This window comes from Poecilia latipinna, unplaced genomic scaffold (genome assembly GCF_001443285.1).
Source record: "Poecilia latipinna isolate Pla-1442-1.1 unplaced genomic scaffold, P_latipinna-1.0 Scaffold2313, whole genome shotgun sequence".
Lineage (NCBI taxonomy): Eukaryota > Metazoa > Chordata > Actinopteri > Cyprinodontiformes > Poeciliidae > Poecilia > Poecilia latipinna.
This window is the reverse complement of record NW_015114929.1, coordinates 26,733-51,571: the sequence shown is the minus strand read 5'-3', so window position 1 is coordinate 51,571 and position 24,839 is coordinate 26,733. Positions and strand designations below refer to the sequence as shown.

Here is a 24,839-nt window from a genome sequence, read left to right as displayed (position 1 = left end):
GTCAAGGAAAGAGAGTTGGAGGTCCAGAAGAAAAGACTGGACAAGCTAAAACAACAGCACCAAGGTATTTAGATATTGATAATCTGACTTAAACAATGGAATAGTAGTTGTAACAAGGACATCATCTTATATTATCAACTTTGTGTCACCTACCAATTTCTCTCATCTCAAGCAAAATCATATTCAACAACTAAAACCAATTAAGCATTTTATGGATTTCAGCTCATATAATTTCATAAATGATGACAATGTTGATTCAGTGATCATTATGACTCTTTTGTTTATATCATTTCAGCTCAGGCAGAGGAACTAATCAGTGTTAAAGTCAAGGCAAACAACACAGGAAACGAAGTGGAGATTCTGAGGAAAGAAGGAGAAGGTTTGTGAATTAAAAATAAACTCACTGTTGTAACAATCCTATCAGTCACCAAAGGTGATTTAAAGGTAATTAAGTTTTAAATTGTTTGGATACTAATAACTTTTGAATGATTTTAGGATTTAATTTGATCTTGTGAAAGAAGAAGAGAGTCTTAAATGTTATGAAGATAATGCTGACTAAAGTGGATTCTTTCAAATGTTTTTCTAAACAAATTATTGTTTAGATCAGTGTTTCTCAACTCTGGTCCTCAAGGCACACTGACCTGCATGTTTTAGATGGTCGCCTGCTTCAACACACATGTTTTCAATTGACGGCTGATTAACAAGGTTTTGCTGAATTGCAATCATCTGAAGTGGGTGTGTTGAAGCAGGGGAACATCTAAAACATTTAACTCAGTGTGCCTTGAGGACCAGAGTTGAGAAACATCGGTTTAGATCATAACTACTAAAACCTAATCAATTTAAGTTTTGACCTCACAGTGAATCGAGTGGCTTTCTCAGCCTCCTTGTTGGACTCAGGTAGTGAAGACATTGGACCATTTAACGCACAGACGAATCTGGTCTTCAAGCGTGTCATTGCAAACATTGGAAATGCCTACAACCCAAATACAGGTACCATAATATTTTTTTTTATTATTTATGGAAATTATTAAATTGAACTAAAACATAAAAACGTGTTCAACAGGGTTTTTTATTGCACCAGTGAGAGGAGTCTACCACTTTGAGATCTTTATCTGTGGACATGGACATGCTTCACATGGTTCAGGTGCTGCGTTGTTCAAAAATGGAGAACATATCATTACTGCATATGAACATCAGGCTTCTCACTATGTTAATGGTGGTAACAGTGCCACCTTGCTGTTAGAGGTAGGAGACGTTGTGTTTTTGCGTCATTGGCAAAACACAAGGATTCATGACAACCAAAATCATCACACAACCTTCAGTGGTCATCTGCTTTTCCCCATGTGAGGATCAAGGAGTCCAGATTTTCTTCAAGAAGAAAATGTTGCATCATCGTGACATCATGTCTGAACTGGATGCATACTTTAAGCTACACTCTAAAAAGTGTTCTTGGCTGCTTGTCATGAAGTGGTGAAGGAGGTGAGTAAGAATGCAGGCAGGACCCAGGATGTAGTGAGGATGATGTCTTTAATAATCAAATGCAGCTCTAACAGTCCAGGAACATGCAGCACGGCTAAGTAGTAATAATGTGCTCATATAAACTTACATGATCTTATTTAATTAGCTGAACCGTAAATTGTAGAATAAAATAAAAGTAGGACTTTTCACTAGAAATTACCTTGACAAATGAGGGTTTTGTTGGTGTAGGCCCAAGAGTAAATCAGGTGTCCAGAGGATGACAGTATATGAATGATGTTTGTGACAATCAGAGTCATTTTTCTGAACTTTAGGAAGCTCTGAAGGGGGGTTATGTAGTGTCTCAAAACAGGTTAAATCTTTATGTCTCAGTAACATAAGATTACTGAGACATCTTATAGGTCTCAGCTTCATTGCATGAAGCTTGGACCTTCATAGTATGAAGCTGAGACCTTCATGCTTTGAGCGATGTAGTGTCTGAATGCACAAAAGACATTCAGGTCAAATAAGAAGTTAATTTCTTATTTGGCACGAAGAGACAAAACAAGACGTCAATGTGGAACATGTGAATGCCACCATATATTTACATCGGAAAATATGTGTAAAAACCTGACAATGTTTCTCTTTGTTCTTTTGTTTGTGTGATCAATCATTAACAGCTTTACTTTCTCAGCACTGCTAATAAACATGGATCTATCTCTGTATTGTCTTTGTTGAAAGACATGAGTTGACCCACATTTCATTGATGACGGTAATTAAATTTATTGTCCTTTTGTATAATGAATCATTAACAGCTTTTCTTTCTCATCAATAAACTTGAGTCTGTCTCTAATCTCTTTGTTTACAGCTGTACTTGAACTTAGAGTTGACCCACATTTCATTGATGTCAGTAATTTGGTTATTTCGTCACTAAATGTTTAGTGAGAAAACATTCAGAAAACTGTACAAAGTTTATCATGTTCAACAGATAAAGTTTTCATTCTAACTACAGTGTTACTCTTAATTGTCCAAAACTTAAGATTCAAAATGGTAAGCTTCAATGCTAATCAATTTCAAATCCATTTGGATAAGTTCAATTGAAATAAACTGTTTAGTCAAATGAAATGTTTCCAAAATACCATATTTTAAAAACTTGTGTTAACAGTGATTGAGTCATTTCTACCAGTATCTTATGATCCCTACTATATTATCATACATTGTCACAATGTTGTAAGATTAATTTCAAAACTTTTATCTGACCATCCCCCCTTTGACCAAAAAATACACCACAATGTAAAGAGAACTGTGTGTTAAATAATTTATCTGATTTTAGTGTAAAAAAGTTAAAATTCCAATTTTCTCATTCATATTTGCTCAGCTACAATTACCAAAATGAAAAATCAGCAATATCATATTTGTTGATTGGTTTGATAAGATCTGACTTAGCGCAAAGTTCTTCTTGAGAAATATTTTATCGTCAATTATTGCTCAATACTTCTAACTGCATCTTTACCTTCTAGGGGTTAGATAAGTTTTTTTGTCTTTCTTTGGAACAGAGGTGGATATTTTGGAAAAGTAAACAGCTTACCAAGAAGAAAGTTTTGTGCATGCAATACTTGGTCCTTCCATGTCTTAACAGAGACATGGAATGCTGTGTGCAAGTTAAGCATTATAATCAATCATAATCTATGCAATCTAACATGTTTTCCATCTCCATATATTTTTTAGAAAACACACAAGGATACTTATCATTCTGGGACACAATGGTTTAAATTTTGAAATCTACAAAAGATTTGGGGGTTTTTTTAAGGTTTGTGTCTCGCATATTCTATACTCATGTCACTGTATGGGTATTTTTTTAATTAACATTAGCTCATTGAACAGGATATATTTGGTCATTTATCTCAGACAATTGCAAAAGGCCTATTTTAATTCATGGCCTGGTGACCTTTGGCACATGTCTTCCCCTTCTCTCATTACCTACTTTCTTGTCATAGCAGTTAGTTATAGGGATAGTTATTGCATATGAACATCAGGCTTCTCACCATGTTAAGAGTGGTAATAGTGCCTCCTTGCTGTTAGAGGTAGGAGACGTTGTGTTTTTGCGTCAGTGGCACAAACACAAAGTTTTCCGACGGCCAAAGTCATCACACAACCTTCAGTGGTCATCTGCTTTTCCCCATGTGAGGATCAAGGAGTCCAGATTTTCTTCAAGAAGAAAACGTTGCATCATCATGACATAACATAGCTGAGTCCATACTTGTTCTAAAGCACTTTTTAATGTTATTAGAGGTTTTACATTTTCTGTTTCCCTGGTATTATTACATCAAACCAATCCTCGGGGCCATGATTGGTGAACTTTTTGTTAAAAAATTTATTGTGTTTATTTTAGCAACATCAGACAAAAGAAAAGCAACAATAAACTTCCACGTTTTTAGAGCATTTTTTACAGGAAGACATTTTAATTTGTTTTAATATAATCTCTAGTGTTTAGCAACTGTTTATTTTAGAAGTAAAAATAAAGTCTCTTTGATTGAAACATACTTTTGTTTTTTTTCAAAGTCTAATAGTGTTAAATATATCATGAAGCTAATCTTAAATCTTAGAATCAAAAAGATGTGCCGTGATTAATGTGTGTTTTTTCCGTCTTTCATTTTCAAATATCTGATTTTCAATAATGAAAGAAAAGAAAATGTAAACTTTTATGTTATTTTTAATTCAAAGCTGCAGAGAATAATTTATGTTCCAACAACATTTCAGATTTCACTGCAGGTTTCGAAACCAAACATGAAAACTTACGACTCTGATCATAAAATTGGTGTTATAAAATCCTAGTTTTATTTTTTCAACACCAGAATGTAAAAAAACAGGAACTGAAAAGGAGAAAATCAACAATTTGCAGGATTCAGCAATCAGGCTTTAAATATTAGAGCTTGCTGTTTTGTTACCATGGTGACATCAGAGAATACAGAGAGAAGGTAAAAACTTCAAACATGAACAATCATATATATCATCACCATATACTGACAACACCAATCCAAGAATAAATTATTAGCTTGTTGTTTTAGAAGGCAGGAGTCAGAAGCCGAAAATGTGAAGAAACAGAAAAGCAGAAAGAGCTGCAGCAAATAAATTTGTTGACTTCCTGCTGAGGATGTTCCCAAGCCTACCTCTCCACCAGTAGGACTTCATTCAGACTAACTCAGATTAAGTCCTAATAGATTTTTATTAGGTCAACGAACAGGACAGAGGATAAGAGGAGCAGAGTTTTTACCTTCATGATTAAGCTCAGGACTGAAGAATGGGTAGAGTTTGTCCTTGAAGTCACAGCCAGTATAAGAGAAGATCTGAGCTGGAATATCTACATCATAAAAGGAGACCAGACCCTCCTCATAATCCACAAACACCCCCACCTTCTCTGGACCAGGATGGAGATGGAGATGGACTGGAGGTTCAGCACGAGCTGAGTACTGATTTTGATTTCTTAACCCAACAGTCCAGAATCCGTCCTCAGGACTCAGTGTAATGCTTTCCTTCCTGTCAACAGACTCTCTGGCTACTCCTAAATACCAGTGAGTCTTCCCTTTAACCTGAACCTCAAAGTAAAATCTGCCTGAAGAAAAACTCTGACGTCCTAAAACAAAAACACAGTAAGAAAATCTCTCTGGATTGTCTGGAAGTTTCTTCTTCACATCTCCATGTTTCACCTGTTTTCTATCAACAGAGAGAATGAGATTAGGATTAGCTGTATCAGGATCCAGAGTCACATCCACTGCAAACTGCTGGACTCTCTTCAGCTTCAATATCTTCTTCATATTCACATCAACCCGAGCAAAAGCTCTCATCACAGTCCCCTCATATGATGGTGGATGAACTCTGACCTCTGTCCAGGCCTTGGTGGGTGGAAAAGCTTTCAGGGAGGAGATGCTTTGGAGGAGGTTGAGGTGATCGTCAGACTGAGAGAGCTGCTTCACCTCAGAGCTCCTCTTCATCAGCTCAGAGATCTCCTGTTCCAGATCTCTGATGAAGTCTTCAGCCTGTTTCTCTGTAGTTTTCTGTTTGTCTTCGATCTCCTTGAGGAGCTCCTTCAGGCCTCTCTCAGCGGACTCCTTCAGAGCTGTGAAGACCTGAACACCTTCTGCTTTCTCTCTGTCTGCAGCATATTTTCTAATCTTCACCGACTCTCTGATTTCCCAGATCTTCAGTCGTCTCTTCTGGACCATCTCCTGAAATGCAGCCTCTGCCTTCCTCAGCTCTGCCTTCTTTCTTTCAGATTCTTCTCTCAGAGGAACAAACTCATGGTTCTTGTGGTTTAAAACAGGACAAAGTGAGCAGACGCATGTCTGATCGGTCCTACAGAACAGCTCCAGAGGTTTATCGTGCTGCAGACATATCCTGTCCTCCAGGTTCTCCACCGGCTCTATCAGCTGATGCTTTTTCAGACGTGGAGCGGTCAGGTGAGGCTCCAAGTGAGGCTGGCAGTAGGAGGTCAGACATACCAGGCAGGACTTCAGGGCCTTCAGTTTGGTTCCAGTGCAGACGTCACATGGAACTTCTCCTGGTTTGGCAGCTTCCTGCTGAGCTTCACGTCTGAACTGAGCAACTGTCTCTTTGATGAAGGTATTCACTCGAAGCTGAGGTCTAGAGGTGAAACGCTCTTTGCACATTGGACACTTGTAGATAACATTAATATCCCAGTGCTGAATGATGCAGGCTTTGCAGAAGTTGTGTCCACATGGTGTGCTGACTGGATCAGTAAACACATCCAGACAGATGGGGCACAGAAACCGATCCTCAGACTGCAGGCTGCTGCCAGAAGACATGTCTGAACCCTGAGGACGGGAGACACAGATCAATGATTAGCAGGATTTACTGATCTGAAGGTCTGAGATGTTCTGATCAGGTTCCATGAAGGGAGTTCAGTCAGCGGGCCAACGGAGAAGAATATATGATCACAATAACACCAGATGGCATCAGGAGCAACAGCAGCTGTTATTCCAGGACCTGTTGTCTCTGAGAAAAAGTAACTTTTGCAAAGTTTTATTTTTCAAGTTTGTTAAAAACAACTGTAAGAGGTGGCACCAGAAAGTGTCGCACTCGCACCCTCCTTACACCCTGAGCTTTAATAAAAGGGAAGCAGGCAGGGTGTTGGCTAAGTGTCAATTTCTTGTTATTTAAGTAACAATAAATATTAACTTTATTCTTGTTGTTTCTTACCCTTCGGCTTGATGGAGGCATAACACAACATACTGTATGGAAGACAAATAATTAAATTTAAATTTGTGCATTTCTGAAAGCAATGAGGTGATTTTTTTCCAGTTTGCTGCTCATTGTACTTTTTTAGTTTAGTGTTGATACTGCTGGTGGAAACAGTGAATATTATTAACTGTACTCACCGCTATTTGATTCAGCTGTTGAGGAAGAAAAAAATCAGCTCAGAGAAACAGAGAAATTATTTGCAACTGCCGATCTGCTACTCTTCACTAACTTTCACTTTCATTTCTGGAAAATGACATTCCAGTGTTACTCCGCCTCCAACTACTCCTGTTTTTGTCTTTGTTTCCTCAGATTCAGGCTAATATGTAGCTACACAAATATGACACAAGAGAAGTTTCTAATGGAAGGAGATCCTTTACAGTTTTTTCTCTCCTCTCTAGATCGAGTTTCCTGCAAACTAAAAACATCAAACTGAACCTCTAAATAAATAATCTGTTTGTGTTACAGCTCCAGTCTTAATGTTCCCGTCATGCTCTGCTGATCCCATTTTTTTTTTATTTTTTTGCTTTGCGCTTTGCATTACAGAAGTTCAGTTTTCTGCAGTTCAGTTTTTTGTCTAATAGTTGTTACTCTGCTGCCCACTGCTGGGAACATCTAGAAACTTTAAATTGAAATATATTTATTTATGAGAAAAACCTTGGTAAAACCCCCAAAGAATGTCTAAAAATAACCTTCAGACAGAGAAACAAATTATTCTACGAATGATGAGTCAAGTTATTTCCCCATTAATATTTATTAGATTATTAAAACAAAAAGTCAAATTAAAAAAATAGCAATTACTGTAAAAATAAATGAATATTGTTTCTCCATCCCAGGACAACATAAACTCTGAATAATTACAAAAAAAATGCATTAATTACTTTATTCAAGCAGGAAAAATATAATTGATTAAAAAACTATATACATACCAGTCATCTTTATTTGACTGAACTGGTTCAGTAAGCTGAACCTGTTTTCAGCTTACTGACCTGGGCACCAGGTCCTTAAATTTCAGAGTCCACAATAAATGTGGTCTAACAAGGCAGAGAAACAGGCCCACAGTACTACAGTATCTCCACCTTACTTTACAGAAGGCTTAATGTGCTTTTGTTGCAGATCAGACCCACCTCACCTCCTGAGTGGAAGGAGATAATTTCACCCTTTCATACCTTTTACTTCAGCTAAAAGCTATTTATATATTATAGATACACTTTGAACACTGTGCAAGTTGCTCCAGAAAGATTGTCCTTTTTAACAATGTCCTTATGACATCATCTGTGCCATATTTGAAGGAGATTTTATTGAACAGGTTTACTTCATAGTTGTTGTGTATGGTACACTCGGTCACATAAAATATTATTCAAGCAGATAACTGGAAGTAGCAGGAAGTAGTTCCTCGTTTTATTTTCAAACAGGAACACGTCTTCTTCTTTCCAGGACCAGCTCACCTCTCTTGTGCACAGCAAGAGCGCCACCAGTGGTGATTTATTTTTAAATATTTCCTTTGTCTTTAGATTTACAACCACACAGCCTCCAACACATAGGAGCATAATCATACCAAAAGTGCCTAACAATCTTAAATCTAGAGGTTCAGTTATTTCTGTGTCTGGAACACCACAACAGTAAACCAGTTTTCATATCACAAGAAACAAATATTTAGATGTAGCTACTAACAGCACTATAAGAAGGTGGAAATTGTTTTTCACTTTAAGAAAGGAAAAAGTCTGAAATTACTATGGGTGTGAAAGTTAGCACATCCAATGTAAATAATGGCTTAAATCTTTGTTTTTTTTTTCTATTCACAACAACAGCTCTAGCAGCATGTATTTTACTTAAAAAATCTTAATCATCAGCATAAGAACAGCACAAAGATATTCCAAAACTGATGATCAATTACAGTGCATAGTTAAAAAAAAGAAAGAAAATACATCACAGCAATACATGCAGTGATGACAGATTACATCAAATTAAGTGTGTTCAGCTGATTTATTCTCTCACTGAGAGCTTTATGTAGTAGTAATACAATGTCTCTCTCTTTGACAGTTGTCATACTTTGTATTGTATAAAAATGAACATTAAAAACTTAAATTTCAGACAGTTCACTTAGAGGAACTCAAAATGCTGTCCTTGAGTTGTGTAAGCTTTACAATTGGGCCCATTATGTTTGTTTTCTCTCTACTATCTGATCATAAATGAATGGGCTTATTTTGGCAATGGTAATGTTTGACTGGAACAGTCTTTTAAGTGTCAGATAAAGAGACACAAAAATAGGTCAAATTCCATCAACTCTGTTTCTGTTGTCGTTTTCCACTGTAATTTGTCTTATCACCTGCACGTGTTTCTGACTATTAATTAACAGATCTCTGACTGTCAGTCAGAGATCATAAATGCCCTATATATAAGTCTCAGAACATTACAGAGACATTAAAAATGGAGATTCACATGTCTTTCCCATTGTTGCTGCTAATTTGCGCTCTTTCCACTGCTCATTTTCAAGCAGAGTCTGACAACGAAATTATTTCACATTTAAGGCAAAATGGATCAAATGATGGAGAAGCAGAAAATGCCAAACAAAACCCGTCCACACAGGACGTCAGTGCTGTGCTGACAGAGATTAAAGCCTCACTGGCTGGACTGAAGGTGGAAGTGAAGTACTTACAGAGAGATAATGAAGGTATGTTTACCTGGAGGAATCACTGCTGGTGTTTACATGGAAACAACATCAAACAACAATTCAATGTCTTGTTCATTTTCTTAATACCAACAGCCAAGGGAAGAGAAGTGGAGGAGCTTAAGCAACAGCTGAAAGGTATTTAAAGTTAACATTGACCTAATAGACAATGTTTTATTTGGTGTAAAAGGATTTTGCCATTTGTATATTTTGTTTTGTATTGTTTATTAGCACAAGTCATGAAAGCAAGTAAACTGGAGCAAAAGAACCAAGGTATCTACTCCTAAATCTGCAATGTTGCACACTGGAGACCGGAAGAAAGTTGCATTGTTTAAATAATACATAAATTGTTGTGTTTGGGTTTTTTGCTTTCACTTTTAGCACAAGATGTAAAGATGACAGAAATGGAGCAACAGAACCGAGGTATTTACTGTACCTATAATGTGGACTCAGAGAAAAAAGAGATTCTTAATTTTCTTAGCACTTTTTAACAATGTGGACAAACAAACACCTAGTTAAAGTTAAAGTCTACCTCCATGGCGCCTGCATGACTCATAGCTGTCTAATGACGAATATTATCAGCATGTTAGCCTTGCTCTTCTCATTCCATAGACTCTTAAAAGAAATCTCTGGTAGCATGTCTTTATATGATATGTATACAGTATAGTAATAGGACAACAAAGCTATTTGATTTGCCCCCCTCCAAACAGTTGACAGGGTTTCATTGCACTGAAAATATTTGTTCTGCGATATGTTTTAACATTTCTTTTGTTTGTTTTTCACTTGGACTTTTTTGCTTGCATAATTCCAGTTCAAGAAGAAGAACTGATCACCATTAAAGCCAGGGCAAAAATCACTGAAAACCAAGTGCATGTTCTGAAGAAGGAAGGAGAAGGTCTGTACATTCAAAACTAGAATCATTTTTGTTACAATAGCATTTATATAGGCCATGACATAGACCTCTTTTATTAAAAAACAAAACAAAACAAAAAAAAAACATTTTTACCATGGTACCATGTCAGTTAGATTATTTGTTTTGTATTGCATGGTATCAACTACTAACACTATAGCTGTGAATTCATTCTGTTTTTCTGCATGGCAGTGAATCTCTCAAAGAAAAGATCAGTCAGGCTGGATGTTTTATGCTGATTTTTGGAGGAAACCAGGAAACCATCCCGACTACATATAAAGTTGTAAAGCTAATTTGCTGCTCAAGTCAAGCTTATGGTAGCCAAGGCAACCTGTACTGATTTGTAGTTGTAGGGATTTTTCTCTCTCCTTGTGATGAACCTCACAGCCCAGAAAGGTCATTTTAAAGAAGAACAGAAGGGTAGTGCCATCTGCTGAAAGTGTTTTATACACGGTCTTCTTACCTTCCCTAATGACTAAAAAGTATTATTTTCCCTTATTGACTCTCATTTCATTTCACAGAACACAAATATGTTTATAAGATATCAGCAAGTGCTGAAATACAAATAATTTACTGTCTTTCAGTGAAACGAGTGGCTTTCTCAGCATCTTTATTGGACTCGGGTTCGAACACTTTTGGACCATTTAACACATTTAATACTCTAGTGTTCAGAAATGTTGTTACAAATATTGGAAATGCCTACAACCGAAACTCAGGTACTGAAATGTGTATATTTTTTCAATTTATTTTTCATTTGCACTCTTCACAGAAATGTTTTGACAAATATATAGCACTAACAAAATGCTCCACAGGGTTTTTTGTTGCACCAGTGAGAGGAGCCTACCACTTTGTGTTCTACATATTTGGACCAGGAAGTCCTTCACATTTGGTATCTGCAGTGTTGGTGAGGAACGGACAGCATATCTTCATTGCCACTGAAACCCAGTCTTCACACCAAGCTACAGCTGGCAATGCAGCCACGTTACTCTTAGAGGTTGGCGATGTTGTGTTTATACGTCAGTGGCAAAATTCAAGGATTCATGACAGTCAGAATCGTCATACCACCTTCAGTGGTCACCTGCTTTTCACCATGTGAGCAGAAAACTGTTATTTTCAACAAGCTTAGTAATATTACATATTGTGAATGCTGTTTTGTCTTGATGCTTAATGTAAAGAAAATTATGTTAGTGAATTCCTTTCTTTTCTCTTGAAAGAAAGGATTAAATATGTGGACAAAAGTACTGTACAGAAGTACTAATTGTAAAGCAGTAACAAATACTGGAAGTTCTTAGTGAAGTATGTGAAAATCCTCTATATGTAAATGTGTCAACAAAATATCCACAAAAGCACTTTAAAACTGTTTATTGCGTCAACATCTCTTCTACGACAATATTTAGGTATAAATGTCTGTGGCCTCATCTGTCATAGTACAAAAAGTTTTCTTTAACCTCCTTTACAATGTTATTTCCCAGAATCTCATTTGAATCTCATTTGAAGTGCTTTTGACATGAATAACCTACACTAGATTTGATCCTGCAAAATATTTGCAACCAAATCCAAAAAGTACATCTCTAAAATCTGAATGTTCCAGCTATGGTCAAGATTTATACCGCTCATACTGAAAACAACTTTTTGCTGTTTCATGAAGTGTTTTGAGTGATGCCTTTAAATTTGGCCATTGTGCTGCATCATCTTCATATCTTGATGTATTAAAAAAAACATATGTATGTGTGTTTTTGACAGAATGATCTAAGTGTAATATTGTTTTATTGAAATAAATATGTGGAAAGCCATCTTCAGCTCATCTTACAATGTGTACTTTTGCTGTTTGTGTATAAATATGTGTAAGCAGTAGAGCTGTGATGCAGGGCAAATTTCAAACTTATTCTGACCATAAAGTAATGGATGATGTGGTGCCTGATAAATTTGATACAGCAGTTTGGACTCAATTAAATGGCCAATGAGAGAAAGAAGTCAACCAAAAGACACTTTCTCCACAGCAGCGTAAAGAAATTTGAAAACAGAAAATCCACTCATTGCGTTAGTGATGGAGTTTGAACCACATTTAGTCAGTAATTGAGGTCACTGATATTTAGTGATCAAAAGCCATTGACGTTTTCATTTCCTTATGAATCACACAGAAGATATGTTGAGGAAGCAAATGCAAGTTAGACTTTGCTCCCTAATCCTGGTTTATTCATTTACAATAAGAAATCAAACTCTTATCAGAAACATAAGCTGCTTCTTAATCAACATCTCTATATGTATAATCTATGTAATATGTGTTATCCCTCCAAAACATGTTTTAAAATGTTTATTTTAATTTTATGTTTAGAAGATGGTCTCTAGCTTGTCAATTTGTTTGATGATTGGAAGCTCAATTTTAAATGACAAATCCAAAGATAAAATTATTATCTTCTAGAGTAGGAAAAAAAACAAAACATCTTGTGTAATGATTACCTGGCCAATCACAGATAAAGAAAAGATATTTAAGACGTGCGTTAGCTTCTCAGCCTTAAACGTGTTGCAAAGCCTTAAGGCTCGAGAAAAGAGAAGATGTTTCTATTTTTTCTGCTAGTCTGTTCTTTTTCAACAGTTCAGCTTCAAGGACAGAATGATCCTAAAAGTCCTGAACTTTTAAAGCAACTTGACTCACCAGAAACAGAACCAAAAACCGTCATTACCTACCAGCAAGTCTGTTCAAATGACATCCATGCTATTCTAAGAGAGGTGAGTGTTTCAGTGGCAGGACTGAAGGTGGGCATGGAGTTCTTAAAAAAAGAAAATGAAGGTATGATAATTCATTTTTAAAACCTGACTTTACCAAACCACGTTAAATAAACTTGAACCAATAAAAAAAACTCTTGGTTCTATTTTAGCCCAAGCATCAAAGACAAGAGAACTGGAACAATTGTACCAAGGTATAACGTCATGCATGGTGCAAATTCACAAGAGAATTTATATTGTTTCTTATCTTACATGGATGCATGTAAGTCTGTTTATTTAAACAGTGTTTGGCCAGGAAATGGACTTTGAAAATCGTTTTCCTCACCCGAGCTTCTGTCCTTATCTGTGTTCTGTGTTTTTTTCAGCACAATCGGCTAAGGTTAAAGACCTGGAGCAGCAAAAGTCAGAGCTCTTCCAACAATACCAAGGTATATAAGTTGTCATTTTTAGCAACACTGAACAATAAATATACAAACTTGAATATGTATTTTATGATATATTTTAGTGGTGGAATGCAATTAAAATATCTATAGACTTTGAAATTGATTCATTTATTTAACAAATTTGAATTTGAACTAATAAGAAACATTTTTGAATTCAGATGAACTTTGGTTGATAACTATGATTAAGTGGACAGATATGATTTGAATGATGATGATGCACGACAGTTTCTACCTTCATTTAGTGGAAACTTGAATGTTGTGGTTTTACAGTCGTACCACAAGTAAACCAGCAACTTTGTACAACATACTGTAGCAATGCTAGAAATAAGTTTGATATTTCTATATTTTACAAAAGAGGGTTTTTGCCACATAGATTTATAGTGTCAGACGTCTTCATCCCTTCTGTGTCACACTTCAATTCTCACAGTAGCAGGTCAAAGGGACACTGAGGAACAAGGCTGAGTGTGGGGATGTGGCTGGCAGCTACTTTTAGCTGTGTTTTTGGAGACTTTGGTAACAACATGTGAAAGTACAGTGAGTTAAAGCTCACATGGCTTCAGCACACATGGTAAACAAGAGCTCAAAGTGAAACTAGGTTATTCCTGTGATCAGTAATTTATTTTTCATCCATTAGAAGTACAAAAAACAAAATTAAGACAATTGTGGCATATCACATGTAGGACAATCCTTACACAGATTTATGGTTGATCTCTACTGACGTGAGACAGAAAACGAGTGTCTGAAAAGGATATTTATGTGTAGCTGTATTTGCTAAAACTAAGATCACATTTACATTTAAGTTCCAAAAATTATTCTTTCAAAATGATCATAACCTTTAGATATGTTTGATCAGAAAACTTGAATTTACTTTTGCCCATTTGAAAATGTACTTTTCTGAAAAGATATTTTAACCTGAGAACACAAAATTTTGTTTTGTCTTTTAATTATAGTTTTTCCATGATACTAATTAACATTTTGTGTCCTTTTGTCTGTTTTAGCACTAGAGGCTAAGCTGAAGGAGTTGGAATTGCAAAAAATTGAGTTGGACAAGCTAAAGCTGGAGTACCAAGGTAGCTTAGTTATAATTATTTCAGTGTCCAAATCCATCCATTTTCTAACACCTTTGTCCCTTGTGGGGTCGGGAGGGCTGCTGGTGCCCATCTCCAGCTAATGTTCCGGGCAAGAGGTGTGGTCACCCTGGACAGGTCACCAGTCTGTCACAGGGCAACACAGAGACAAAAAACCATGCACACACACACCTAGGCAGAATTTAGAGAAACCAATTAACCTGAAAGTCAGGCTTTTGGACTGTGGGAGGAAGTCTGAGTACCCAGAGAGAACCCACCATGCACAGAGAGAGCATGCAAACTCCATGCAGAAAGACCCCAGGCTGAGAACTGAACACATAACCTTCTTGCTGCAAGGCAACTGCTCTACCAACTGCACCACTGTGCAGCCCAGTGTCCAAATCAAATATTAAAAACAAAGAGAACAATAAGGATTTTCTTCCATCTTAATGTCTAAGTTATTTTTCGTTAGGTGTACCAGGGTAAAGTTTTTCATTTTAATTGTGGTGCTGGTAAATCTTCCGTAAAACAACATTTCCTGCAGTAGATTCACTGATTTATTTCTCAGTACCTTTTATCATTCTCATTCCAGCACAGGGAGACGAACTGCAGCAAATTAAGATCAGGACAAACTCAACACAAAAGCAGGTGGAGGTTCTGAAGAGAGAAGGAGAAGGTTTGTTCAAGTTCTGACAGTCATACCACCGGATCAAACTCATAACTGTCTCTAGAGCTGTTTGTTGTACACAACAATATTTTCCTCTTCAGTGAGACAAGTGGCTTTCTCAGCCTCCCTAATGGCCTCAGGTGGAGGGGACATCGGACCTTTCAATGCATACACGTCTTTGATCTTCAGAAATGTTGTCTCAAATATCGGGAATGCCTACAACCCAAATACAGGTATTGCAATTTAATTAACAAAACACTTATTTATACAATATTAACATCAGAGTGAACTTGATTATTAAAATAAAACAATTTCCTACAGGGTTTTTCACAGCTCCAGTGAGAGGTGTCTACCACTTTAATTACCACATCTATGGACATGGACATTCTTCACATGGTTCAGGTGCTGTGCTGGTCAAGAATGGAGAGTACATTTTCATGGCCTATGAACATCAAACTACACTCGGAGCTAACTCTGCCAACACTGTCACAATGCTGTTAGAGGTTGGAGATGTTGTATATTTGCTTCAAAGGGTTAACACAAGGATTTTTGATGATCAGTTACATTATACCACGTTCAGTGGTCTTCTACTTTTTCCATTGTGCAATGATGCATGCTAAGTGATTTGTAGTAGTGTTATAGTGCAGTGTAACATGTACACAAACGATAAACATACTGGTCAGAAGACAAAATGTAAATTCACTTTACAAAAGGGTCAGTGGAATTAAGATTAAATTACCATGAGGTGTTTTCTGCAGAGAACTTTTATATCAGAATGACAAAATATTCATCTTAAATCATGCACATCAAAGTATAACTCACACCATAACAGTGGGACTTTTGTACTGCATGCTGTATTTAATTGAATTTGAAATAAGTTGCATTAATGATTGAATAAAAAAAATAATAAAATGGGCTGACTTTCTCAACGGTCACATTGAGCTTGATCTGGAGGGAACCTGTGTTCAAATATGAGGAACACACATAACCTTCACTTTAAAGCAAGAACGACATGTTTGAACTAAACTGACTCCTTTTGAAAACTGAAAACCGTACTTACCGTGCTATTTAATGCCCAGTAGCTGAGTTAATCCTTTGATGAAACCAACCAAACAAAACAAGTTGTCTCAGAAAAGTAACATACCTGGAGAGCAGCAGGACACTGTGAATTATATACCATTAATTTCCAGTACATAGTAACTTTGACACTGGAAGCACATCAGAAGCAAAACTCACAAACCTGACAGGAATTAACAATCTACAGAATATCTTTTATTTCCTCATCTTTTGACCCACATAAAAGGGAATTTTTCAAAACCCTAGCGTGCAACGCAAGATAGGAAATGGTGAGACAGCAGCTTTTTAAATATACGTAAAGGGCAATAACTACGGACTAAATATGTGCCAAACAATTGGTCAGCCTGTGAACAACTCCTTAACCTGTGAAGAAGAAATAGCTAGCATGCAAACACAGCAGGTCATAAAGGCGGTTAACTCTGATAGCTACATTTGCTCACAACCATATAAAATATACAATTCTACAAAAGTGTGGCTTGATTTTTAGGAAAACAAGTATGACCAGCTCAAAAAAAAATAAAAAAAATAGTACTTAGATGATCTGACTGTATTAGGTACTTCCACAACATGACATTTATTTTTAAATCAGCTTACCTCTGAATCAAAAGACTGTAATAAAATTAAAGTATTTTATAAATTCCCTGGTCCAAGAAGTTTATCATCTACTTTTAAGAATCTAGAATTAAAAGCATCACAAATCGTAAAAAGCACACAGGTTTTTATTGCATATCAATTTCATGTATAAATTCTTCATAGCATTGGAAAGATTACATTTGGTATACATTGCTATTCTACAGAATTAACATCAGAGTCATATCTTTTCAATGAAATTTCTCTAAAGTACATCTGCAATAATCACAAGCATCAAAAGAACTGCAATTCCAGAATTGTTCAATATTATTCTACAATCCTTTATTGTTTTTCATTAGGTCTTCTCCCGTGAGTCGTTTCTATGTCTTTCAGAACCTGCCCACACATCTGCCAGGCAGTCAGAACTTGAAGTCAAACCTACTAACCTAAACACATGTACAATAAGTGCATCTACAATTTTTTTTCTCTTACTTTTTTTTCTGTTTTTGAATTGATACACATTTCACAAATGGACATCATTATGACTGCTAAACACGTCATGCACGATAACTTTTTTTTTTCATTTGTTTTCAATAAACATAACAGAGGCGATATACAACTCAGATTTTAAACAAAACAAGCACCATCCATTAAAACCCATATTTTTCAAAGGTTTTTTTCTTCTTCTTCAGACAAATGCACCATTGTTTTTCATTCTTTAAAATACTATACAGTTAAAAAGAAACCGTGTATTTTTTATTTATTTTTTTGACTTTCTTCTGTAACAGTTGGGCAAAGAGCAACCATGTTTTATTACGCTGAAAAAAAAGAGAAAAATTTCAGTGACCAGAACATTTTGTGAAGTTGCCAAAATGGAATACTTCAACGCTTTCAATTCAGTTGCTTCGCACAGCGCGTGATTATTACAGTAGTCCATGACATGAATAACTACACATAGTCAACCTAAAACCTTAGTGACCCAAGTCTTTACATTTTCTAAGCACAAATTGAAAAATAATGTGTTTACAATGAATGGAATTTCATTCAGTAGAATTATATATATGTATATATAAAAGAGACTTTAGTCTTAAGAAAATGAGATGACGCAGCAGTCCTAGCATCACACTACCACCTGCTGTTGTGAAGAAAAATTACAGTGCTTTAGTTTTATTCTCATCTCTCCTTGTTGAGTCCAGCTGGCTCATCTATTGAAAGTCAAATCAGCTTTAAAAAACAAAAAATGGATCTGGAATCTAAGTTTAACCAAAAGACCAAACTATATCCAGTTGACGGTCTGGTCCCAGTTGCTTTAAGTGCTTGTTAAAAAAAAAAAAAAAAAAGAAAAAAAAAACAGCATCAGGCCTGATTATGAAAGTCTAGAAGGGATGAAAAGGCTAAAACCCAGCTGCCTTCAGGTACCGACTGTAAATGTTTTCTGCTGTCTATGACACAGCCGTCTTCGCAGACTTAATAGAAGGAGGGTCTCAAAGCAATTTATATGGAGTTTAACAAGTCTGACCAACAAACTTCAGGATGACCACTCTGTTCTTTAACAATCACGAGTCAAGTCTCTTTATATATAACCAGCGACACTGTCACCTTCACGCCGTTTTGACTGGATGCTGTGAGAATTTCCGACCAGACATCTAACCTGAGACAAAATCATTTTAAGATGACAACTTGCAGGCTAAGCTACAAGCGATGCATGCCAAAAAAGAAAAATGAATATAACATGAGCCGACGGCGGAAGAAGTCCAGATTCAGTAATGATAACGTAATGCCCTTTAACTGACATTCAAAATGATATTTGTACAATTATGCCACTAGGCAGAGAGGGAAAGAAAACAGCATATTGAGTTAACTGTTAAAGTGAAACAATAAAAGGAAAACCAGGGTTAACCTGCCCACTATGTTCCATTGCCAAACAGGACTCTAAAACTAACTACACTTGCATTTAACTATAAATAATAATAAAAATAAAAATAAAAATAAAAAAAACTAATTAACTCGTGGGGTCTTTTAATTTTGGCACACTAATCCGTCAAAACCAGAGATTCAGAATCTCCCCCTGTGCTTTGACAGGTGATCCTTTTTCCTTCTTCAAGAAAAACAGGGATGAAAAGACCTTTTCTGTTTCTTCATTTTCTCTTCTTGAGTCTCAACAAAACAACATAGAAATAAATACATGCACACACTTCTTGAAATTAAACATATAATGTTATTAGGGAAAAAGAAACGTGACAGCAAATGTGAGGCCTCTTGGAAATGACATGATTGTCAAAGAAAAAAAAAGAAAGACTTCTAGCGGTTATTTGGCACATACCACTCTGAATATGAACGTCTAGGCTATTATCATTTTTACATCATGTGACAGCAAATTTGGTCCTTCTCTAAAAGTAATTAAATTAATAGTCGAGTACTCTTGTGCCTAAAAAGAAGCAATACTGTGGTATCTATAGTAAAGAACGTAAATACATTTAATTGATGATGCAATAAACAAAACAGAAAAACACACTCTTTTTTTTAGTATAATTTAAATTTCAACATGAACAAATTTAGTAGCCAATTTTAATAGTTATTGGCCCACATAGCTCATTACATTATCACATTTGAACGTTGGACATCATTCTCCATGTAATCAGTGAAAAATCAACAGTCTACTGGTTCTGAGGATTCGTTTATTTTGTCTGGTGCTTTTGATTCTGAAATTAAATAAAAAATGTAAAAAAAAAAAATAGTCTCCGTGACTGGTGGAGAAAAAAACTAAACCTGGAGAGAATCACTCACGAGTCCTGTATTTCTGCTGAAACAGTGCCACCTGGTGGACATGCAGTGCCAGTGCTGCAATGCTTGCGTCGGGCATTGTGCACAGACTTTAGAGACATTATCAGTTCAGTAAGTGTCTTTCAGGGAGCCGTTTTACAGGGTGACTGTGATGCTGCAGGGAGCATTGTGCACTGGGGGGAGGATCAGAGTGACGCAGAGTTTCAATGCTCTGGAGAAGCATTCATCATGTCCTTCACATCAACAGGAGCTTAGCAGTGCTTTCTCTTAGACAGTCTTGCAGGACGCCTCACAAGGGGACACGTCCCCCCCGCCCCCTCTCCTCCTCCGTCGTACTTGCACAAACACATAACATGTGAACACAGGCGTAGCCGCGCAAACTCGTCCGCTCTGCCTTGAATGTGTGTGACAATGAAATCCTTCACGGCCTTTCTCGTCTTCCCGATGTCCAGCCGGTCTCTTGTTTCTGTCTGTTTGTGAGACTAAATGTTCCCCCTACTTTTCTTTCCGTCTTTCCTCGGCCTCTCTTTGCCTAGATATGGTTGAGTGGGTGAAAGCTGCTCGTCTCAGACGGTCCGCCTCCCATGCTCAGCCAAGCGTCCAGAGAGTTCTGAGAGGGTGCGTGCAAAGGGTTGTTCTCCGAGAGAGACAGCATCATTGCATAAGCCTGCAAGCGAACAACAGTTGGATATTAATTAAGAGAAAATCTGCAAGGTTCACCTACGTGCACATATTTAGCAATCTCTCTCTTTCCCACATAGTTTCTCATTTTCAGAGATTGTGTTTGACATTCATGAAATAATATGAGTATGATGATAAACGTTGCTGACTAATTTAGGAACAACTACTTAAGAAAATGCAGCAACTTAAAACATAACTAATGTTTGTGCTTCATGATCTGACATAATTCACTTCAGTCATCTGGGCAAAATCACAAAACTGCATCTTTTTTACAAATGATGAAAAATATTTTTCTTAATTTTATAATTGGTAATTTTTCAAAATGTTGCTTTACACCAGGGGTCCCCAAACTTTTTCCTGCGAGGGCCACATAGCTGTTCCTTTCTCTAGTCGGGAGCCGGTCTCAGGTTTTGTAGAAAGAAACCTTAGAAAATTCTTGTCGACGGGGAGGGGGGGAAGAGCGCAACGACACATTCGCGCTTTTAGATAGATTTTTACCCAGAATGCAAATGGAAAAAACCGTGAGTGAAACGGTGACTGGGACTGACTAGTATGTATTCCATTGAGGGAAAGTTAGTTTCACTTCTGCTCAAAAGCCCCCTGGTGGTTGAAGAAAAATCCACATATAAACCGGAAAATACAATATATGAAAAAAAACACTGAATGCTCTCTGGTATGAGGAGGCGGGCCGGATCCGGCATTGTTCAGGGGGCCGGACCAAATGACGTGGCGGGCCGGATCCGGCCCGCGGGCCGTAGTTTGGGGACCCCTGCTTTACACTTTGTTTTTTTTTTTTTTTTTTAGAACTCCCCAAATCCTCTCTTACCCAAAGGGGTATGGCCCTCTGCTGTTTTATACCCCCTTCGCAATGTTTTACATGGACATCTAGATTTAATTATAACTCAAGTATTGCCTTTCTACATGCTCTTTGGATGACAATATGGCTGCAGCAGGTTTTATGTCACATGTTGAAGGTTAAGTTTTGCAGCTCAAAGATGCCATTTACAGGACTCTGGTAATGTGTTTTCCACCTTAAAGATTTCTTCTTTTTCTGATCCTTTTGTCACACTTGTATGCTCCAGATCATCAAACTAATGTTAATATCGGATAAAAATAACTTTAGTAAAAGCAAAACATTTCCAAATGATGTTTCTCATATAAACATTTAACACATGTATAAATGAGCTCTTGTAAAATCCTGATTTATATTTGACTAACCACATTATTTTTGGTTTATTGTTATAAGCCACAACCAGGCTGGATTACAATAGACCCACAGAATTAAGAAACCACTTAAATAGAATTTATCTAAAAATATAAAGTAGGTTAGAAAGTCTCACAAAAAAAAAGCAAAAAAAAAAAACAATTTAAATAAATTTAAGAACAAATAAAAAGCAAAGTTGTTCACAACTACATGTTTGGAAAGGGTTACAAAGTCATTTCTACTTCTGTGGGAATTTAGCAAGCCAGGGTGAGAACCATTATTCACTAATGCAAGAGAAACTAATGTATTGTTTCTGGTATTATGATCTGAAACATTTAAGTGTGACATAAAACAATACATATGATATAAATAACCAGGAAATATCATAACACAAACAATGAATTAGGGGTTGCACCAATTAGTCGAATAGTCGATTCTTTTCTCTGCAATGACTTTCTTCTGGGCCAGTCGACTAGTCGCAATCACGTGACAAAACAGATTTTTTCCAAGGAAATGAAAGAAGGTGGACTAGGTGAGTTCATCAGAAAGCTCAAATTGTATAAAAATTGAAATAATTTAACAAATAGAAACTGTAAATTAAAGCATAGGCTACCGCAATAGGGGCGTTGCGCGGCGCGGTGGTTAGCGCGGCGCCTTGCATTTAGAGACCTTAGACCGCGGTACTCTGGAGTCCAACTCAACATTCGCTGGGCCCAGGCCTCTCTCCGCTCTCTCTGCCCCCTTACAGTCAGATTGCTGTCAAATAAACTAGTGTCAAAAAAATCCTACAAGACTACCGGAGTAAAGTGCGACAACGCGTCATGATGTCAGGCTTTTTTATCCCTCAACTACCCCCAACTGATCAGCGTCACCCTGCGTATTGAAGCTTCTAACCTGGCAGCTTTACGCTCTTATAAAAATATGGTTTGACAACATCTGGAAACTAAGTCCAAATTTCATCCTGAGGGTCTGATAGAGGCGATCTCTGCCGCCGTCTGCATGTCGGTTCAGAGAGCCGCTGCTGAGTCAGCAGAGCTTCCTGCTGCGCATCGGGCGGAGGAGCAACAGGAGGCTTCGTTGAATTCAACTGTAACCAAACGGGATCCGTTCATAATAAGTTTGGTTTGTGATGTTCCAAAAGCACCATAGTGGTCAGTGTGATAGTTTGACTCCTATATGAGTAACTATCCAGAGATCATCAGTATCAGCCGGTGTTTGAAAAAAGAAAAAAGTCAGACCCGACTTTGTGCAACGAACTTTTCTCCGCTGCTCACAAAGAATAATCTGTTTATTGCTCTTTTAATTCTGCATAATAGACTTAGTAAAAGCGGGAGAAGGGGAGGGGGGTGTAGGGGTTAATATTTGCCGTGAAAATAGCTGATAAAGCCTCCAAGTAGTTGTGAAGCATTTTGCGCTTACGTCACTATGACGTCACCGCGACTAGTCGACATCGACTCGACTATTATCATGAGTCGACCTTAAGTTCAACCCCTACAATGAATACAAGTGACGGGAAATGACACGGTATAGTATACACTTCGTTTCTTGAAAATTAAACTTGTGTATGTTGATGGTCTCAAAGTCCCATCCCTATTTTAAACAGATAACCCAAAATCCAGCAACATACCTGGGTTTTAGCCTGCCTGTACAATGTTTCTTTCAATGCTTCAGACTCTAGTGAAGTGTTAAATATGTCTTTAACGTCAAAGGACTGCTCATCAATGGCTGCTTTACGTAAACCGTCCAGGCTCTTAGGGAAGCTGGGCAGACCCTCCAGATCCAAGAGAGAGCCCTCCTCCTCTATACACCTGCACACCGACCCAGGGGTGAATGAAAGGATGGAGCAGGATTGAAGGATTGGATGGATGGATGAGTAAAAGGAGGAAAAGACAAAGATTTGGATGAGACGGAGGGAGCGTTAATGGGATTTGAGAAGGGGAAAATGTTACAAACAGGATGTAAAATGGGGAAAGGTGAGGTGGAGATAAACAGAAGAAAGGGACAGTTAATTAAAGGTTAGAAAGGCAGACGGGACACACTGACAAAGTAATAAAAAGCTTTAGGGAAAAGATAGGAAGCTGACCTAACATGAATAAAAGAGGAAGTGAAGCTAAAGAGAATCTGAAATTCAAGCCCCCTCCATGCCTTATAAATGAGTTCATATCCCTTACACTTTTTCCACATTTTGTCACATTATACTGGATATGATAAATGGGAGGATTCTACTGTACGTACGAGGAGACCAACGCAAAATAAGGCACATTTGTAACGTGGAAAAAAAGTATAAATTGTTAAGCTTATTTGTATACAAAAATCTGAAAAGTGTGGCAGGCATGTGTTTTCAGCTGTCTTTACTTTAATACACCCAAATCAATTCCAAAACAGACGTTTTTAGCCGAATTGCAAAATGCTTCTTTGGGGGGAAAACAAACGAAATGCAACACAAGAAAATGAAAAAATGAGAGGCAGCAAAGAGACTTGAATAAAAATGTAAGTAGGACAGGTGAAAACATGTTCGAAATACTTCCAGCTATAATTGAAGCAAATGTGGTTCTGCTGACTCAAGTGTGCAAAATACAAATGCATGCCACACTTTTAAGTTTTTCTTCTTTATTTTTGTGAGAAATGTTCCTCATGTACAGTTATGTACAGTTTAAAGCACTGCTATTCAGTTTAGTAGTTGAATAAGTTGATTTGCAGTGCTTGAAATAATAACCATGAACTGTAACTGAATGGATTCTTTGTTTTGTTCAGTTTTGTTTTTGCTCAGGTTACTAAACACCTACCTGCGAGTGTGTTCATAGCTCATAGCTAACGGAGCCGTCTCCGTGTCTTCCTCTTCCTCGTCCTCCTCGTAGACTCCCGTCGTGAGTGGAGATGGGGACTCCGGCGCCTCATCATGCGACTTCTCCGTCAGGCTGCCTTCTTCCTCCTCCTCGTCGTCCCCTTCCACCTCCTCTTCCTCTTCCTCCAGCCCTTGCAGCCCTAGCTTGGAGTTGGACAAACTGTGGCTGGGCGGGCGCTCCTCTTCAGGCTGCTCTGACCTGTGGAGGTAGGAGAAGTGAGAAAATGTTGATAGCTTCAACTTTTATAGGCTTACGTTGTCAAAGCACAATATAGTTTTGCTTTTTTATGTAGAAGAAAAAAAAAACCTTTTCAATCATAGTTTGAAAATATTTCTCACATTCTGAGAAGTAGATTAAAACATTTATTTGCTCCAAGAGCTTTGGATGCTTTTTTTTTTTTTTTTTTTTTTTTTATTTTTGTTAAAAAAAAAAGACAAAAAAAATCTGGCCCTGGTTTCTGTTCCCCATTTCTTTTCCCCCC

General features: G+C 37.2%; 3 protein-coding genes across 10 annotated transcripts in view; 1 reads left to right on the top strand and 2 right to left on the bottom strand.

Annotated features, from left to right (window-relative positions):
- LOC106937295 (multimerin-2-like) overlaps positions 1-2,180 on the top strand; it is a 6,287-nt gene extending 4,107 nt beyond the window's left edge. The window contains exons 3-6 of the mRNA XM_015018721.1: positions 7-64; positions 296-379; positions 859-990; positions 1,064-2,180. Coding sequence (XP_014874207.1) covers positions 7-64; positions 296-379; positions 859-990; positions 1,064-1,347 — 558 coding nt within the window. The 3' untranslated portion in view covers positions 1,348-2,180. The remainder of the gene's footprint in view (positions 1-6; positions 65-295; positions 380-858; positions 991-1,063) is intronic.
- Positions 2,181-4,160: 1,980 nt separating this feature from the next.
- LOC106937297 (E3 ubiquitin-protein ligase TRIM21-like) lies at positions 4,161-6,930 on the bottom strand. Its single transcript, XM_015018723.1, has 2 exons — positions 6,852-6,930; positions 4,161-6,287 (listed from the first exon to the last, which is right to left on the bottom strand). Exon 2 carries the CDS (start codon positions 6,276-6,278, stop codon positions 4,689-4,691), a length of 1,590 nt encoding a protein of 529 aa, XP_014874209.1. The 5' UTR covers positions 6,279-6,287; positions 6,852-6,930; the 3' UTR covers positions 4,161-4,688.
- An 11,189-nt stretch (positions 6,931-18,119) lies between these two features.
- prdm16 (PR domain containing 16) overlaps positions 18,120-24,839 on the bottom strand; it is a 33,446-nt gene continuing 26,726 nt past the window's right edge. For 6 of the 8 annotated variants that reach the window (XM_015018724.1, XM_015018725.1, XM_015018727.1 and 3 more), the window contains exons 12-14: positions 24,299-24,556; positions 23,140-23,320; positions 18,120-20,294 (exon numbers count right to left, since the gene is read on the bottom strand). In XM_015018724.1, the coding sequence (XP_014874210.1) occupies positions 20,160-20,294; positions 23,140-23,320; positions 24,299-24,556 (574 nt within the window). In that variant the 3' untranslated portion in view covers positions 18,120-20,159. Of the gene's footprint in view, positions 20,295-23,139; positions 23,321-24,294; positions 24,557-24,839 lie in introns of those variants that run through there. The other 2 variants (XM_015018729.1, XM_015018732.1) reach the window with 2 other exon arrangements.